The sequence below is a fragment of the Prionailurus viverrinus genome, chromosome D1 (assembly GCF_022837055.1).
Source record: "Prionailurus viverrinus isolate Anna chromosome D1, UM_Priviv_1.0, whole genome shotgun sequence".
Classification (NCBI taxonomy): Eukaryota; Metazoa; Chordata; class Mammalia; order Carnivora; family Felidae; genus Prionailurus; species Prionailurus viverrinus.
The window spans coordinates 87,466,093-87,485,577 of record NC_062570.1 but is presented as its reverse complement, the minus strand read 5'-3'; the positions used below and the strand labels follow the sequence as shown (position 1 = coordinate 87,485,577).

Below are 19,485 nucleotides of genomic sequence, written 5' to 3'. Positions count from 1 at the left end.
CTCCACTGCTAGGTGGCCACACTGCTCCTTTTCATCCATCTTAGAGAATTGTTCTCAGCCCTGGTGGGGCATTGCTGATAAACTATAAAAGAGGATGGTGGGTGGGTTTGAGGTCAGAGGCCTGTGCCCCCAATCCTCGCTCTACTTTTTAGCTATAGGACCTTGAAAATATCAGACCTTCTTTGAGCTTCAGTCCCTTCTAGAAAATGGAGAGGCTACTATTGGGCTCATCAAAGAGGGAATAAATGGCTAAAACCATCTGGACAAATAGTGGCTGCTCCATATATATTTCTTCTCCCCTGTAACAATAGGTTGGGGATAATCTTTTATTTTGCTAACAAAACCTTATAACTGTTTTAGCTTTCATAAAGCAGGACTTCACTTAACCCAGCTTCACTTAAATTCATACTGTTCAATTCTAGTAGAAGGGAAGAGTCAGAAAAATACCTAAAATTGTAAATTACCCCACTCTCTACCTGGCCCAGTCTTAAGTATCTACCCAGAAAATCTTGTATCTAGCCCACAAATGTCCTACCTGGTAACATGGAGTCTAATGATTTCTTACCCAGGGTTAGGGGGAGGTTATGAAACACCTGCGTAGCATTCCTTATTGAGTATTTAACCGTCTTTACCATCAGATTCTTACTTACCCCTCTTGGTTCTCTTTCTGTGGTTTTAACCCAGTGATTCACAGTGTATCCTCAAGACTGTAGAACTGCACAATTATACTCTAAGTCCCTTTTTCAGGTTTAGGATTCTTCTGTTCTGCATTTTCAGGATGTCTCCCGGGCTAAGCTAGCAGCTATAATTCCAGACCCAGTTGTAGCTCCTTCTATAGTGCCTGTTCTGAAAGATGAAGTGGATAGAAAACCAGAATACCCTAAACCAGACACTCAGCAGATGATTCCATTTCAGCCACGACATTTAGCACGTAAGCCATGACTTTAGATCCAGTACTGAGACCTCTGTTTGTTGATTTAAATCCAGAGGTGGGGGTGGGGGAGTGATGTGACCTTTCCATTGTAGGTTAATTATTAGACTCAGGGTGACCATGACAAGTGACTTGGCTCTAATCTTTGAAGCAAGAAGAGTTAAGAATGTCTTTAAAAACAACAACAAAAAAACCCTCAATGATCCAGATTCTAGTAACCCATTTTGGCAGTGACATTAGACAGTCTTCAGAAATGCTGACATACAAGTTACCTGTACAACTGGAAACTTACTGCATGATGCTATTTGGTATCATTTATACTTACTGATGGGTAGTAGCCCCTCTAGATCCTATGTGAACAAGGCCCTTATGATTAATTATGTTGTTGAGTAATGGACTTTAAACAGGATTGCTGAACACCTGATTTATGAGGCTTAGAAATGGTCTTCGACAAAAACTGACTCAAGCTCAGCCCTCGGGTTGTCTTACTCAAAGTCACTTGTTAACTTTTCTGCCTCCCAGTGGCCATGGGGTTGAGACTGCTCTGTCTCATCCACTTTAGTTTGGTCAAACACGTAAAGCACTAAAAACAATTTAAGATGTCCAGAACAAAACAACATAGACCTAGAACTTTATGTATAAATTACTTCTTACGGATTTATTTCAGCTGTTTATAGAAATTCTTACATCCTATTTGATTCCCACCCTTTCTTCTCTCACAGCACCAGGCTTACACCCGGTCCCCGGTGGCGTATTCCCAGTACCACCTGCAGCCGTCGTTTTAATGAAACTTCTCCCTCCTCCCATCTGCTTCCAGGTTTGTTTATTGTCTTCCTGACAGATGCTTGCTCTATGGGTTATAAAAACTGTGTACTTCTTTTCTTGTCTCACGGGAAATGTAAAGTAACACAATTCTAACTTATCAGATTATTGGGGATTAAAATTTGTGTCACAACAGGGTCCTTTTGTACAAGTGGATGAACTGATGGAGATTTTCCGAAGATGCAAGATACCAAATAGTAAGTGACGACAGCTCCACCCTAGAGCCGAACTCACGTGATCTCCCAGGCAGGAGATGGTTATTCTTTGCCACTGAGGTTTCCCAATCCAGCTAGCCATCTTGCAGGAGTACAATGAACCCTCAAAACGATCCAAACCCTCTTTGATACAGAGAGGCTTGTTTATATCCTAATGTCACTGAGTAAAAAGTGGGTCTTTTCTATTCATGTGAACATGCACTGTGAGTTGGCTTTTGAAAGTAATTTTAAGAGCAGCTTTGGTCTTTAATTATGTAGTATCACTACTGCTCTCCCTTGCTCTGCTAACAGTAGGCTATGAAATCAACTGTAAAGTGTCCAATAGCAGGGCAGTCTTTCACAGGAGCAGACTCTGAAAGCTCCTCCAACAGTCCTTTGCGTTTTGTTTGCATAGCTGTGGAGGAAGCTGTGAGGATCATCACCGGCGGTGCCCCGGAGCTGGCTGTTGAGGGCAATGGCCCGGTGGAAAGCAACGCAGTACTCGCCAAGGCCGTCAAAAGGCCCAATGAGGATTCAGACGAAGATGAAGAAAAGGGAGCTGTCGTCCCTCCTGTTCATGACATTTACAGAGCGCGGCAGCAGAAGCGAATTCGGTGAAGCCGGCTCCAGTCCTGCCTCTGAAAGGAAACTTATCCAGGATTCCCTTTTTGCCTCTTAAGTCATATGTTTAAAAGAGACAATGCTTTGTTACAAGGTCCTTGGAAACAAAGTTGTATTGTCATTGGTGCCTCTATCATATGGTTCTTGAGAAAAAACAAACCAACCTGTGTGAAATTTAGAATACAGAACAGACCTATGCTCTAAGCAAAATTAGGTTTTCAAAAATGTGAGAACAGCACAAAATGGCAGAACCACATTTTGTTCCCTCTTCAAGGGTGTCTTGTATGTGCCGCTTGAAGACTTGTGAGTTTTCAACAGTTTTATTTTAAAAACTGGATGGCTTATGATTGTAAAGCATTTTATCACATTTTCTGAAAACAGTTGTTCTCGGTTTGCTTATGTAGAGTCCTGCCTTATTGTTTGTTTTTATTTATGGCAGAATGTATGGAATCTGTTTTGTAGTTTAAAATTTTAAAACAATCCTTTAAAAAATAAAAGGATCTCAAAAATGTCATGCCTCCCGCTGCTTCCTCCATTCAGAATGTATTTAAGGGGCACCTGGGTGGCTCAATTAAGTATCCGACTCTTGGTTTCAGTTCAGGTCATGATCTCACAGTTCGTGACTTCAAGCCACACATCAGGCTCTGGGCCGACAGCATGGATTCCTTCTCCCCCTCTCTCTCTGCCCCTCCCCTGCTCACTCTTTCTCACAAATTTTTTTTTAAGAAGAATGTATTTAAAATAGAGACTTATGGGGCACCTGGGTGGCTCAGTCGGTTAAGCGTCTGACTTCAGTTCAGGTCACAATCTCACGGTTCGTGAGTTCGAACCCTGCGTTGGGCTCTGTGCTGACAGCTCGGAGCCTGGAGCCTGCTTGGATTCTGTGTCTCCTCCTCTCTCTGCCCCTTCCCTGCTTGTGCCCTGTCTCTCATAAACAAACAAACATAAATAAATAATAAAGTAGCAACTTATTCAACCAATACCATTTAAAAATAGATGACAATACAAAGCCACCTTGTATTTACTATATGTATACATAACTACATGTCCATTCCTGGTCTTAGTACTAACTGAAGACATGAGGGATCTAACGTTAGGAGGCAAATTAAACATTTCAGAAATCCTCAAATATGAACATACTTATCCCAATCTGAGGCAGATATTTTACCTTTCATCTCTCTTAAAAGCAATGCTTAGTGCTCAAGAACAAGTTCTTTATGACCTACACACAGCATTAAATTGTAAGTCCAAAGAATTAGGTTCCACTCCTTGTTAGCAACAGTACCTCCTCTGACTCATTTCTAGAAAAACCACTAGACAGGGGTGCCTGGGTGGCTCTTTCAGTTAAGCATCTGACTCTTGATATCAGCTCAGGTTGTGATACTGTAATCGTGAGATCAAGCCCTGTGTTGGGCTCTGCACTGAGCGTGGAGTTTGCTTAAGATTCTCTTTCTCCCTCTTCCCCTTCCCCCGCTCACACACGCTCTCAAAATAAATATAGAAACTTAAAAAGACAAAGAAAAACTGCTAGACAGAAAACTAGTTGAGCCTAAGGGCAGTGATTCAGAATAAAAGCTAAAAGTCAGTAAGGAAAAAAAAAAAAAAAAAAAGGAAAAGTATTACAGTTATAAAGAAATCCTTACATACTGGGCACCCAATTTAGAATTTAAATTCAAAACTGATTAAATAGCTAATATTTTAAAATCAGCCTTAAATATTTCTATAAAACTCTGACTTATAATAGAAAAACAGTTACCTGGAATCATTTTCTTACATAAATGTATACGTAGCCAGGTAATATTTACACATTAATCACAAGCATGTGTCTTTTGTATTTTCCCATGAAAGCTAAAATATCTTCGAAGCCTGCTGGCTCTAATTCTGATTCTGTTGTCCTCAAGAGCCGTGTTTAAGCCGTTTTTTAAATATGGTTTTCAACAACAAATCTGAAAGGTACAAGTGATGCCAAATACACTGCAGGCTTTAAAGTACAGAGGTACAGGGTCTTTCCTGAGGTGCTATCTTTGGGTAGTGTTGTAAAGACAAGAATGGCTCCAAATGCCAGTGATGATCTGCAACGATGTTTGCATGAACGGCAAAGCAAAGCTACACAAATGCATGAAAAATGACTGTCTTAGCACCATAACAAAGACAAAACACACACACACACAACCTCCCTACCTTGATGAAAAGTGCCACTAGCAGCCATTATGTGTATTACATTTATTCCTACTGTATTTCTAAGATTTTTTTCTCCTGAGAGTTATCTGATCTTTAAAAATAAAAAGGATTATTTGTGAAAAGAAATCATTTTCTAATGTTCTGCTGTAAATACATATGGATTTTTAGTTTTTAACAGGATTCTGAGTATTGACATTTCCTTTTGTAGACACAGTTGAACAAGTAGCTGAACTTACTCTGGGAAATCTAATGTGCAGACACTCATGCCACAGCCAGTCCCACACGTGCAGAAACTGTCATACATCCATACTGCTAGACCCAGAAGAAATTTCCAAAAGAGATCCATATTTTTCCTTTTTATCAAGGCAATGACATTTTCTAGACAATTCTAGAACTGGGAAAATAACAATGACAATTCTAGAACTGGGTAAGATGTAAGGATTTCTATGTCCTTCCTAAACAAAAATCAGTGAAACCCCAGCCTTTAGCACTGAATTTCAAGAGGTTTTATCTGTTGCCACACCAAGTAAAGTAAAAGGCTGTAACTACCTAGTAAATGTAAAACTGAACAACCAAATCATACCATTAGGAAAGAATGAAAAAATACACTTTTGTCAGCATATCAATCTTGGTCAATAACTATTAATTTATTTGGTAGTTTTAGAACCTTCTATTTCCCTATACTTAGCAAGTAAAACCAAGAGTTCATTTACAGGATAGTAAAAACATAGCTACCATGTTCATAAATTTTTTATAATTCCCAAAGCAAACTACATTAATGTTGATGGTCCTCTTACCTGACACTCAGCAAGCGAAGCTCTATGTAGTGAAAATCCCAGAAGTCCTGACAATTCATACCAAGGAACAAAACTCAGGTAGCATGTTCCTGTTCTAAGTACAATCTTATACATTCAACAAAAGGGCCATCTTACCAAGCTTTGGGAATAAAAATCAAGAAAAACAATTCATCCATTTTGTAAATTTTCCTCCCTGAGCCCTGACCAAAGTTCTGCTTTGAGCACAAGGAAGACCACACTTTAGAAAGCAGAGGCGGCATGAATGAAAAAGACAGAAATGGGGGAGCTTCTTTAATTCCAGGGTTGTATTTAGGTCAGAAGTTGCTTGGGGTGTCTGAGAGGCTCAGTGGGTTGAGCAGAGGCCCAGCTCAGGTCATGATCTCACAGTTCACAGGATTGAGCCCCGAGTCAGGCTCTGCGCTGATAGCACAGAGCCTGCTTGGGACTCTGCCTCTCCCTCTCTCTGCCCTTCCCCCACTTGCACTCTCTCAAACATTAAAAAAAAATTGCTCTTAAAGGTTCTCAGTGTTTATAGTTGAGATAAAATCAGACACATCTGATTTCAAACTCAAACCAGGCCTACAGATTAGTTCTGGTCCTTAGGTTCAGAAGTCAGTGTAAACAGAAACCCACACCACAGGCAGATGTAACTACATTCTGCCTGTTGAGGTTTCTGGCACTTGATTCCCAGGGCTCTAGCTATTTCTGAAAGGATCAGTGAGCATTTGACAGAGTAAAAGAGCTTAATGGGTTTAGAGTATCTCCTCCTCCATCCCATTAAGTTGTTTTGAATATTATGAATAAAAAAAGCTATCCATTAAAATAGTTATAGAATACAAAATCCAACATAAATACACAATTGCAAACATCATGGTGCTTCTTTATTTAGATTATGTTTTCAATGAGATCGTGCCTTTAAACAAGAGTTTCACAGCCCATCATCTACCGTCCTTCATTTGTTCATTCATGCATTCATTTAGTTCAAATAATACAGAGGAGAGGATGGGGAGAAGTTACCGGGGTGGAGGCTGCAAGAGGAGAAAAAGGAAGACTGTAGCTTTACCACAGAAGAGATGACAGAAGTATCAGTCTGGGCCAGGAGGAGAACCTTCCCTCAGGCCTCTAGAATGTGCTGACTGCAGGGAGGCTGGGCGCCAAAAGTCGAATACAGGCAGAGGGTTATATGCTCTCCTTTGTTAACAAAGCAATTTATAGTCCTTTTCCGTGTCCAAAGCATTCTAATATCCATTATCACATTTAATCCTCACAGGAAGGGTTAGTCATTTTCCCATTCTACAGATGAAAATGCTGAGGCCCAAGGGACAATGACTGGCCCAGTATCACACAACCAGTAAGAAGGCAAGAGAGGAAGGACTCCAACCCAGATCTTCCCCTCAATCAGGAGCTTTGTGCACAATCCTACTGCAGTATACTTAAGTTACTCAAGTAAGACAGATCACAGAAGGTCAGGATTGGAAAGCAGTTTAAAGATCAAGTCTAGTCCTTTCATTTTACATGTGCCAGAAATAGGTACTAAGTGGGGCAAATCAGGACCTAACAGAAATGGAGTCACAACTCTGGTTTCCTGACAGCTCCCAGTCTTTCCACTCTGCCACCCTGCCTCAAAATTAAAAGAAATACAAATGTTCTGCACATACAAACTGGTGCATGCCAAAGGTCACTGGATGTCAACAGCAAACACCTACTCCCCCTGAAACTCAGCAGCAGGAAAGGTGGTGGCAGCCGCCCCTCTCTATGCCCAGAAATCTTAAGGTTTTGGAGAAATGAACACAAGCACCTCCACAAAAACAGAACTGCTAAAAAATCCATTTAGAACTGGCACACGTATGTGCACACACCTAGTACATCAGACTTATTAATAATTTTTCTTCAGACAAAAAAGCTCTTACGCACCTGCCTACTGTATTTAATCAGTGAGACATCCTTACCGAAGTATATTTATAGTTGGGTTATATGGTTACATGAACAATCACATTATACAGCTTGCTTTAAAAGTAATGAGATTTTCAAAAAACATCTAAACTGGGAATCCATCCACCCACCCACCCAGCCAAGGGCTGACAAAGTAGCAATTACTGTTCTAGACATTCATTCATTCATGAGACCATCAAATAAATCTAACAGCCTTGCTGTCTGTAATGGACCTAACTCTCAAGGCGCTCAGTCTATCCATGGTAAAGTACTACAGCCAAATAAACTTAGCACTTTCATAAAAGATGCTTGTGTCCACAAACCTGTTAGAAAATCAAGTCAAATCCAATCAGACTGCATTGTATAGAACCGGTTCAATTCTGAAGGATAATTTCCCCTCCAAAGGGTACATATCTTGGAGGGAGAGCTGTAGGGGGGAATTACAAGGAGATGCTCAATAAAACATTTCCTTAGTGACTAAATGAACTAAATGGATTTTCCTGGCCCTTAGTGATAATCCTGTGAGATTTCAGGAAGAAAGTAGCTCACTCATCTTCAAAGAGCGACAACACAACTCAATATGAATATTGTGATTCAGAACTTTGCCTTCGTCATTCTTGGCTTTGCCATTTAGAGAACTCCACCAGTGGACACTAAGGTAGCAGGGGGCATGAGAGTCTGTGCAGGTCCCTGTAATATATGCATCAAGATTTCAAATGGTCCAAACTTAACTTTGTCGATTTAGGAACACATTAGGGGAAAGAAAAAAATCTTGTAAACAATTAACCCCTATAAAAGAAGGCAAAAAGAGTTTTTAAGATTTGGGAAGAATGACTATAGGAGTGCTGATCCACCCCATATATTTCAGGGTAAAGCTCCTCTCCTTCATCCTTGGATCAGGAGGGACAAAACCCCAAACACTCTAAGGCTGAGGCAGGCAAAAGAGTGCTGAGGTAGGGGAGGGTGCCTGGTGGCTCAGTCCGTAGAGCATGGGACTACTGATCTCAAGGTTGTGAGTTCAAGCCCAACCTCGAGGTTGTGAGTTCAAGCCTTATGTTGGGCGTGTAGCCAACTTTAAAAGAGTGCTTGGGCTTCTCAGCCTGGGGATACCATATGACCAATAAGCAACCTTACCTCTGGAAACAATTCCAGAAAGGACCTCATTGAAGACACTATAAAAGACTGTGGTTTTGTTCTTTAAAAGTTCTACTTACTGAACTTTTATTCCCTTCCAACGAAACCACGGAAGATTTGTCCTTGAGTATTAACTTTAATAATATGACTTCTGACCACATAACACAGCATACATTTCTGACTGCAAGTAAAACACACCATTAGAACACAGTTTGTAGCACGTATCTGGAGAAATCACATTCCCCACCCCCGGCATAACCATTCCCTCTCCTGAAGCTTGTACACGTGACAGCTCTCACAGAGTGAAGGTTCCTCTGGTGGCTGCCCCACCTGCCTCCTGTCCCACCCTACCCCTCAGCAGCGTGAAGGGATTCCTGGCATCATTTTGCTTTTTGCTGTTCCAGCTCTTGGGAGTTCACTCCAGCTTCATGGCTCTGCTTCTAACATAACATCCCTGTCTAAAACACACACACACACACACACACACACACACACACACACACACACACCCCTTTCATTTTTATTTTTTGAACAGAGCGGGTCATCTGTGAGACCCCAGCTACCCTTTCAGTCACAGGATAGGTCAGGAATTCTGGTCCCTGAGGTTCCTCAAAAAATACTGCTCAAAAACCAGGGATTTTCCATGACTTCCTTATCATAGAAATAAGTGAGCTTATACTACGCTATTTTATCTGAAAACACTTAAATCCATTTCTGAAATTCAAATCCAATACATCTGCATATTGTATGAGTGAACGTTTCAGTAAAAACTCCAGACATTTTTCTTCTTTTACATGACACCAACATATATATTGTTTAAAAAAATAGTTCCTCCTTCACTTTCAAACCTTAAAAGTCAAAGAATTTCCTTTCTCTGGATTCTGTAAGTCCTAACTGCTATCATCCAGGCTCAGGAATAATTCTGTATAAAAGAATAAGCTTTTTAAAATCAATTAATTCTCCTCTAGAACAAAAGGGCTCTGGGGCGCTGGCTAGACCAGGAGGGAGAAAACAATAAATGGGAGCGGTGGGGGGGGGGGGAAGTGGGGAGGCGGGAAAACTATATATAGCCCTTCTAACACAAAATAGCTGGGGGAGCACTGGGGGTCTGCGCCAGAGAAGGGGGAGAGTCTCAACACGGTCATGGCTCGGTGTCTCATTCTTGGGTGGCTGGCAGATCCTCTGAGGGGTCTGAAAGAAAAACTACCCGGATAGCAGAAGAGAGGCCCCAGCCTCCTGGGAGAGACAAGGCAGCTACAATCAGGACACAGTGCGGGTGGACACACAGCAGTTCACCGTGTAAAAGCCAAGTGCTACCTAGGAGACTCAAGATAACAAGAAGCTTCTTGACTTGTAAACTTGCACTCATAAATACAAACCTGCAAAACAGAATTGAATTCAGTGCGTTTTTCAACAGCTCTTTTCAACAGTGATACACAATACTCTTCCTTTTGGAATCAGTGATGTTACACAGACATGTACTAAATAGCCATTTTCCAAAGCAACGTTATAGTTGAGAACAGGTATTCTGTATCAAGAGGCTAATACTGCTACTGTAGCGCATGTACGTGTTAGGATCTGACAAGGATCTTACTGAGGATGGCATCATAGTAGGGACTGAAGACCATCTTGTTATAGTTGACCAGGCGGACAAATTTAACAGCAACTTCCTCCAGCTCTTTCTGAACCGGACCCAATCCCCCAGGTACCGTAGGCAATGCCTTCTGATGACCTGAGGCAAGGTAGCTTTCTAAGAAGATCAGGATTCGGGAATCTGTGATAGAAAAGAAAGCAGTCAGTTGTTGTCTGGGATGACTTTACAAACTTCTGAGTAGGCTTCAGTGTTTATCACAAACATCCCTTTTTCAGGCAAGTCTTCCCTGCCCACCCCTAGTCCAAGTACCCACAGTACTTTGCCATTCTGAACATTTACCCCATTTATAACATTTCCTCTCCCTGCCTAGTTAGTTAGTTCCAAGAGGGTAGAAGCACGTTCATCTTGTTCGCGATCCCCTCCCCCACCCTCGCCAGCACCCAGCACAGGGCCTGGCATGAGACCTGACCCCCAGTAAAAGCTCAAAGCTCAAAATATATTTGGAAAGGAAGAATAAATGTGTCAATGAACAAAGGGAGACTAGAGTGTTGACAGGTTCTCCTCTCCAAGGAGCAAGATACACTGAGACCACCGTGAGCCATTACTGAAGATCCCATAAAAAATGGAGTGGGAGAGGACTAACGCAGGAATTACAAGTTCAAAAACAAAACAAGAAGAGCTCCTGGGTGGCTCAGTCAGTTAAGCATCCGATGTCAGCTCAAATCATGATCTCCAGGTTTGTGGGCTCAAGCCCTAAGTCGGGCTCTGTGCTGACAGCACAGAGCTTGCTTGGGATTCTCTCTCCCTCTTTCTCTTCCTCTCCCCCCACCCTCTCTCCCTCTCTTTCTCAATAAATAAAAACTCTAAAAATAATAATAATAATAATGCCTACAGTGGAAGGCCATGGAGTTGTGGGCATTTGCAAACTTGGACTACTCTGAGAAATAATTTAGGTTGATTTTTTTTTTAGCCCATTCCTCTCTATGATGCTTTTGCACTGTCCTCATCAACCAAAAGAATATGCAAGCCACACTTCCTGCAGATTTTATTACAAAAGCAATAGGGGCATTTATGTTAAATGGGTTCTTTCAAACTGCATGCCCACCCCCTGTCCTGCAGCACCCTCTCAGGTGCAAATGACCTCTGGATCCCAATACACACTGACAGAGCAACTGCTGACCAGATGGGTCCCATCACCCCTCTTCCAAAGTTAGTTTGGTTTCCTAAAGTTCTCAGAGCTGGAAGCCTCACCCAGACCTAGAGATCCTCATATCATTCCTACTCCAGGGCTGGCTTTTACCTCCAGGTCTGTAACTGGCTGTTAGTAAACAGCCAAGATGGCAGGGCACAGAGTAGCTTATTAGCCAGCGGTCTATTTACTGCACTTTTCCTGCATCTCTACCAAGGTCAGTAACATTAATCCTGATGATCCTTATACCTCTGCAAGAGGCTTCTCCCAAGTGACCCACACAGGACATCATGCCCGATGCAGGACTGGGATGAAATCATTTAATTCTTAAAAAACCATCAATCCCTGTAACTTTTTCCATAAAATATTACTTAATAATAAAAAAGAAGTCATGGTATTAGAAGCAGGCTCATGTCATTGGTTCAGCCTCTACTCCAACCTGAAATCTGGTAATCATGGATCATTCAGCTTTTGCCTGAAGCCTAATTGTCATTTACATGTTGAACATCTATCTAGTTTCATAAAGAAGCTAAAGAATGATTTCAAAATTAAAGATAAATGGGAATTTTAAAAATTCACTGAACATTTTTTTAAGATTTCATTTTTAAGTAATCTCTACAGCCAACATGGGGCTCAAACTTAACAACCCCAAGATCAAGAGTCACATGTTCTACCAACTAAGCCAGTCAGGTGCCCCAAAATTAGATGAACACTGTATTCCTCGATCAACCAGATTTTTCCACAGTGCTACTGCTATGATGATGAAAAGTAACAGCTACCACATGGAGTAATATTTTTAATCACAGCTCCTCTCTAGTGAGTACTTCTGATGTGCTGCCCAATACAATGACAAGCATTTTATGGATCTCATGCCCTGCAGTCCTCCCAGCAACTGCATAGGGTTGTCAGTATTACCCCTTTGAGAGATGAGGAGTCTCAAGCATCCAGTCACCGGCTCAAGAACCACAGCAGGCGCTTGTGAAGAAAACCCGTGCTCCCTCCTTCACGCTCACCCCGCATCCTCAACACTCTGGCACCAGATGTGGGTGAGGGTGAGGGGTTCCCACACCAAGCAATTCTCTGTGACTCCAGCTGGGTGTCCTACAATTGTACTCAATTGCGACACCACCTGGAGGGAGTGTCACATCCCACAGGTCAAAGGGTCAGTCCCATGAGGCTGCCCGCCCCCCCCCCCCCACTTCAGAAGCCAACCACAAGTAGTAGGTCCCCAGAACACCCACAAATTCTGTCTGATTTGGCTACAAACTGGAGGTTCCCATAACCTCCTCTGCCTTGGATTTTGATTATTTGCTAGAAAGGCTCACAGAACTCAGAGAAATACTTATGTTTACTAGCTTACTACAAAATAAAGGATATGGATACAGATGAAAACCAGAATAAGAGACACAGAGGGTGAGGTCTGGGAGAGTTCGGGGGGCAGGAGTTTCTGTGGAGTTGGAGTACATCACCCTCCCATTACTTGGCTAAGTTCCCTAACCCAGAAACTCCCCAAAACCTGAACTTTTGGGGTGTTTATGGAGGCTTCATCACATGGGCATTTCCAGCCCTTCTCCCCTCTCTTGGAAAATGAGGGAGTGGGGCTGAAAATTCTAAGCTTTTGATCATGGCTCAGTCTTTCTGGTGACCAGCCCCCATCCAGGAGCCCACCCAGACTTGCCTCACTAGAACAAAAGACACTCCTATCACCCAGGAAATTCCAAAGGATTTAAGAGCTCTGTGTCAGGATCCAGGTCAAAGACCAATATTAGAATAAAAGATACTCTAGTGCTCTTATCACTTAGGAAATTACAAGAGTTTCAGGGGCTCTGGGCCAGGAACGGGGGCAGAGACCAATCCATGTATTTTCTATTACCTCATAGTTCTGGAGCAGGGTTTTGAACAAAGCCTGTGATTCCAAAGTCAGAGCCCTCAGAACAATGACAGCTGCCTGGTCACTTGTCCAGGCCTCTGGCTTGCCCTAATTGCACAGTGGTGGTTAATCACTCGCCCCCTCACTCATCAGCACTCATAACCTATCAGACCCTTCTAGATTTCTTCAGAGGGGTCTGTCTGTCAGCCCTCCAAAAGGACATCCCAGCTACCCGTCTTCGCCCAAACATACCGATGATCCTGCGGATGGGGTCGTCGGGACTGGCCACAGCCTGGATCTGGCCCTTGAGCACAGTCTCCTTTTCCGTGGTAAAGGGAGTGAGCCCACACAGGGCAAGGCAGCCGCTCACCTCCAGGCAGACTTTCTCCCCAATGGTAGTCAGGGCATCCTTCAGATGGAAGGAGCTTGAGCAGAGAAGGGAAAGGAGAAGGCAGAGAAGGGCCCATAAACAAAGTGCACATCTACCCAACTCAAGCCCAGGAAGAGCCCCAGCCCTGATAAGAGTCACAATCACCAATGCATGGACTGACATGTTCAAAGAGAAAATCTGTGACTCTCTCCCCTGCCACTAACCTTTCAGGCTGTGTACACATGACTCAGGGGACTTTCTCTCTCCCCCTCTCCCTCTCTTGGCTAGAAAGAACACTGGGAAGGGGAGGGCTCTATACCAGGCTATACCAGGGCTAACTACTCAAAACCCAAGTTCTTACTAGCATCTATGGTGAAATAAGCCTGGATTTGGCTTAAGAAGATCTTGACCACCACTGGAACAAAACACAAGAACCCAGAAAGAAATTAGGTAGTTGTGAGACAGGAGTGGGATAGAAACTTTTCAATGGATACCCTTCTATCCCTTTTGATTTTTGAAACATGAGAGTGTATTCACTACTTTAAAACAATAAATAAAACTGAATTCCCAAAGTTAAGAAAACTAGCACCTTCATTTCCTGGGGCCCTTGGGCTCTCCTAGAGTATCTGTGGGGAGCCCTCCTGCTGGTAGGTTTTCTACAAGAAGGCAATTGCCCGTGTTCTGAGCCAATTAAATAGTGGGAGCAAATGTGCACGCCCTGGGACTCACTGCTGGAACCAGGTGTGTGTCAGCCCCCGAGTACCAGGGTAGATACAGCAGTGCGAGGCTGGACTGCTAAGAAGGTGCCAGACAGGGCCCCTTCATCGGTAGCTTTAAGCAGTAGACAAAGCAGATCTGCTGTGGGAGAACTCACTGACAGCCAAGGGCTACCCCTGTGCAAGGGCATCCGCTCAGCAAACCCCTCCTGGCCTAAGTCAAGGCTACTGAATCCCTGGTCACAACATGTGCACACACCCCTCACCATACCGAACACACGCATGCTTGGTGCAAACTCAGCAGGAAAATTCCTCCGTTATGTAAGGATGAGAATGTCTGGGGGACATTCCCCTTGAAGAATCTTCTGAACTGGACCTTGTCAGATAGTGTTTACTTACAACCATCATTCTATATGCTGTGAACCACATAAATCACCTGATCGGACTTCACCGCAGGAGCAGTTACAGCAGCTGCCCTCGCACAGGTGTGGGTTTGTGCTGGGTGAGGAAACAATCCATTTACACGCAGCACAAAATGGCCACGAAGAACATGCCAAGGGAAAAAATCTGTACTCACAGCTGTGGGGAAACACCTCCTGCTTCTTATAGGACCTTTCCCTAGGGCTGTGTTGCCCAAACTGTTAGCAGGTTGTGAAAGCAATTCAATGGGTAGCAACCAGTATATTTTTTTTTTTTTTAATGTCTTAAGACTTTGTACTAAGCACAGTTAGGATAAGTTTCACTTTGTGAAGTTTTTATTTCAGTTACATGTGTCTAAAGAGTGCACTAGGTCACAACGGAAAATGAATTTCTTACCGTGTGTTCTGGTCCTAAACATCTGAAAGCCACTCTCATGGAGACCTGCGAACCCTACAGTGAACTCTAACGTTCTTTGTAGGAACCTGAATGAATTCTGCTGCGGTGAAAAACCAGAGTGTAAAGTTTCCTGTCACTTCTGAGGCAGTGGGCCCGGATTCTGCCCCACACCAGCCAGGAGATCCTGCTCCCGTCTGCTCTCTGTCACCCACCGCCCCTGACCTGGCTCGCAGGGTCTGCCCCACGGCTTGCAGCCACTTACGGCAGGTGCGCATCTGTCAGCAGAATCTTCACAATCGTCTTGAGTTTCTCAGCAAAGTCAGCCTGGCTGGAAATTCCTGGGGCTGCCATGCTGAACGTCACCAGCAACACGGCTCCCAGGATGGTCAGTTGCTCTAGCTGGAGCTGGAGTTCTTGGAAGCGAGCCTGGTCCATCAAAACTGTCTGTAGTGAATACAAAAAAAATTGTCCCTGAGCTGGAGGCTCAGGCTGGCCAGCAGAGGGCAGTGGGGCCACAGCCCCCACACAGGCCTCCACAGATTCCCTCAGGATTTTCTAGTCCTTACAGAGCCTTAATGGAGGGCTGTGTGAACAATCCTTCCACCTCAGAGCCCCTTTGTCCTTAGAAAGGCTGGAGTAAAGCATGCTCATTAAGAACATGAGGCCAAATGACATTTAAATAGCATAATCTCATGCAAATTTCTTCTTCTACTCTCTGAGCCCTATGCAAAACGGGAATTCCTGGGGCACCTGGGTGGCTCTCAAGTGGGTTGAGCAACTTTTTTTTTAAATGTTTATTTTTGAGAGAGACAGAGACAGAGCATGAGTGAGGGAGGGGCAGAGAGAGAGGGAGACACAGAATCCGAAGCAGGCTCCAGGCTCTGAGCTGTCAGTGCAGAGCCTGACCTGGGGCTCAAAGTCACGAACCACGAGATCATGACCTGAGCTGAGGTCAAACACTTAACCAACTGAGCCACCCAGGCGCCCTGAGAAACTCTTAATTTCAGCTCAGATCATGATCTCATGGCTCTTGGGGTTGAGCCCTGGGTTGGGCTCTGTGCTGACAGCATGGAGCCTGCCTGGGATCCTCTGTCCCCCTCTCTGCCCCTACCTCACTTGCATTCTCTCTCTCTCTCTCTCTCTCTCTCTCTCTCTCTCTCTCTCTCTCACACACACACACACACACACACACACACACACACACACACAAAGTAAATAAACATTAAAAAGAACAACAACAACAAAAGGGGGATTCCTGCTTCACAGGGCTGTTTCAAAGACGGAAGATGACCATGGATATGAAGGGGATTGGCAGAGCCAACCCCGGATAACTAGGACTTATATCCTTCAACAGGAAAGAGTAATGAGGCAATGAGCTAGAATGACCAACTCATCCTAGTTCGTCTGGGGATGTCCTGGCTTTAAAGCTGGAACTCCCAAGTCCTGTGAACACTTTCTGCCCCCAAGTCCTGGACAAACCAGGCAGCCAGTCACCCTAGCCAGAGCACTGGAGAGGAGGAGGGTAGAAGTTGCTTGAAGGGAGAGCCTGCATTATTCACCTTGGTTCCCCCTCAGTATCCAGCACAAAGGAGGCCCTCAAGAATCAGTAAGTGAATAAAGGAAATGAAAAATAAATGTAAGTAGAAAAAGGCGGAATGACTGATAACAACCTAAAGCCACCCAGAAAGCAGTCAGTGAGTGAATTTCCATGACTGCATCCCCCATGTTAGATACCTCTGGGTCCTGCCAGGCCAATGTCCCCTGTGTGGGATGAAGGAAAGAGCATTGGAAAGGCTGATTTTTTTTTTTTTTTTTTTTTTTTTTTGAGTAGGCTCCATGCCCAACATGGGGCTTGAACTCATGACCCTGAGATTGAGAGTCAGAGGCTCTACTGACTGGGCCAGCCAGGGACCCTGAGATAGGGCATCTGATCTGGATTTTTACAGGTTAACCAAATAAATGTTAAGAACCATCTTGTTGGGGCGCCTGGGTGGCACAGTTGGTTAAGCGTCCGACTTCAGCCAGGTCACGATCTCGTGGTCCGTGAGTTCGAGCCCCGCGTCAGGCTCTGGGCTGATGGCTCAGAGCCTGGAGCCTGTTTCAGATTCTGTGTCTCCCTCTCTCTCTGCCCCTCCCCCGTTCATGCTCTGTCTCTCTCTGTCCCAAAAATAAATAAACGTTGAAAAAAAAAATTTTTTTAAAAAAGAACCATCTTGCTATAAGAGACTGACACACCAAATCAAGACATTAACAATTTAGGGTCTTAACCTAGAATTCTTTTCAAGAAGTAAAAACAATCTTTGAAGATTCAAGATCCCCTATTGTTAAACAGAGATGCTTCAACAGACTGAGCCTCTGTCTTGATTTCACTGTTACACAGCAGCATCCCTGCTTTGCGCCAGGATTTGGGTGTAGGATACAAAAGATTTCCAAGGATCGATTCTGAGGGCAGACATCTGTGTCCAATGAAAACACCATCTTCCTCACAGCTGTTTTTTAAACGAAATGTCGGGCTGTGCACTGTCCCCCAGGAGAGAATGTGCCACTATTCGGAAAGGAGCCTCCCTCTATCCCTTCAACACCCTCTGTATAGCCTCCTTTGGCACAAAACAGGGAACTCAGAGGCAAGAGGTGATACCCTGAGCTTACATCGTCTTGAAAGGAAGAATAAGGAACTTAGATGAGAACGATTTAGAGAAGTAGCATGTTCTGATGCTGGAGCTAAAAGGCCTGAGTACCCTCAAAAACCAGAAGGCAGTCTACACACCAAACCAGCAGTCTACAGACAAAGTGGGGGAGATCCCTTGCTCGTCATCTTCCTAAAGGACTACTGCAATTACACGTACTTACTGTGAAAAACAGAAAAGGAAAAAAATCTTGCTCCACGTGGAATGAGAAGTATTTTTTTAGATAAAACTGAAAAGCAGCATCGCTGTTACCATTTGAATCAAACTGGAAGCCCCTTACACTGCTACACAGGGCGGGAGGGGGGGTGGCAGGAAACAGTCTGGCAGTTCCTCCAGGTGTTAAACTCAGAGTCACCATGTGATCCAGCAATTCTCATCCTCCGTATTTCGGTATTTACCCAAGAGAACTGAAACACATGCCCCTACAAGACCTGTACACAAATGTTCAGAGCAGCACAATTCACAATAGCCAAAAAGTGGAAACAACCCAAATGTCTATCAACTGATGAATGAATCAACAAAATGTGGTACAGCCATATACCGGAAGATCATCCAGCCTCAAAAAGAAAATGCTGACACACAGCAGCACAACATGGGTGAACCTTGAAGACACTATGCTGAGTGAAATAAGCCAGACACAAAGGCACAAGGTACTGTAGGATTCCATTCATATCCAGAGACGCAAAGTAGAATGGTGATTGTCAGGGGCCCGAGGGAGGGAGGGATGAGGTATGTTTAAAGGCGTTAAGTATTTAAAGAGTTTCAGTTTGGGAAGATGGAAAAGTTCTGGAGAAGGATGGTGGTGATGGCGGCACAACCATGTGAATGTATGAATGACACTGAACCGTGCACTTAAAGCTGGTAAATTTTGGGGCGCCTGGCTGCCCCAGTCGGTGCAGCCTGCGGCTCTTGATCTTGGGGTTGTGAGTTTGAGCCCCACGTGGGCTGTAGAGCTAATTAAAAAAAAAGAAAGATGGTAAATTTTGTGTTGTGTATATTTTACAGTAAAAAAATATAACTTTAAAGAAATAAAGTACTGATACACGCTATAACATACACGAACATTTTGCTTAAAGAAGCCAGACACAAAAGGCCAATATTGTAGGATTCCATTTATATATACAAAATGTCCAGAACAGGCAATTTCATAGAGTCAGAGAGTGGATTAGTGGTTGCCAGTGGGTAGGGGAGTGGGTAAAGGGTAGTGACTGCTGATGGGCACAGGGTTCCTTTTTGGGGTGATGAAAAGTTTTGAAATTAAATCACTGGTAATGGTCATATAGCTGTAAATATACTAAAAACTGCTGAATTGTTCGATGTAAAAGGGGCAATTTTCTGGGAAGAGGATTATAACCAAACTCTAATTGTTTAAAAGTTCAGCAGCACAGAAAGAAATAAGCAGTTAGACTGCTCTGGAGCACCTACTTCAGGGAAAGGTCTCTGGAGGTGGTCCCATTTCAGAAGCTTCAGGTATGCATAATTCTGGACAGCCACAGGATTTGGCATGGGACTGTCTCCAGAGTCAGCGGCCCCTCCCTCAGCTGGCAGGGCATTTTTATACTTCTGATTCATAAGGTCATCTGCGGCCTCTTCCAGCCACTGGGTGACAAAGTCCAGGGAATCTGAAAAAC

General features: G+C 43.8%; 2 protein-coding genes across 8 annotated transcripts in view; one reads left to right on the top strand and one right to left on the bottom strand.

The window, feature by feature from the left end:
* CSTF3 (cleavage stimulation factor subunit 3) overlaps positions 1-3,079 on the top strand; it is a 72,828-nt gene extending 69,749 nt beyond the window's left edge. The window contains exons 18-21 of the mRNA XM_047877358.1: positions 778-931; positions 1,654-1,748; positions 1,890-1,950; positions 2,363-3,079. Coding sequence (XP_047733314.1) covers positions 778-931; positions 1,654-1,748; positions 1,890-1,950; positions 2,363-2,565 — 513 coding nt within the window. The 3' untranslated portion in view covers positions 2,566-3,079. The remainder of the gene's footprint in view (positions 1-777; positions 932-1,653; positions 1,749-1,889; positions 1,951-2,362) is intronic.
* A 420-nt stretch (positions 3,080-3,499) lies between these two features.
* TCP11L1 (t-complex 11 like 1) overlaps positions 3,500-19,485 on the bottom strand; it is a 38,031-nt gene continuing 22,045 nt past the window's right edge. For 5 of the 7 annotated variants that reach the window (XM_047877016.1, XM_047877019.1, XM_047877017.1 and 2 more), the window contains 6 exons: positions 19,280-19,476; positions 15,430-15,611; positions 13,518-13,690; positions 10,207-10,386; positions 8,693-8,793; positions 3,500-7,905 (listed from right to left, as the gene is read on the bottom strand). In XM_047877016.1, coding sequence (XP_047732972.1) covers positions 7,828-7,905; positions 8,693-8,793; positions 10,207-10,386; positions 13,518-13,690; positions 15,430-15,611; positions 19,280-19,476 — 911 coding nt within the window. In that variant the 3' untranslated portion in view covers positions 3,500-7,827. Of the gene's footprint in view, positions 7,906-8,692; positions 10,387-13,517; positions 13,691-15,429; positions 15,612-19,279; positions 19,477-19,485 lie in introns of those variants that run through there. The other 2 variants (XM_047877020.1, XM_047877021.1) reach the window with 2 other exon arrangements.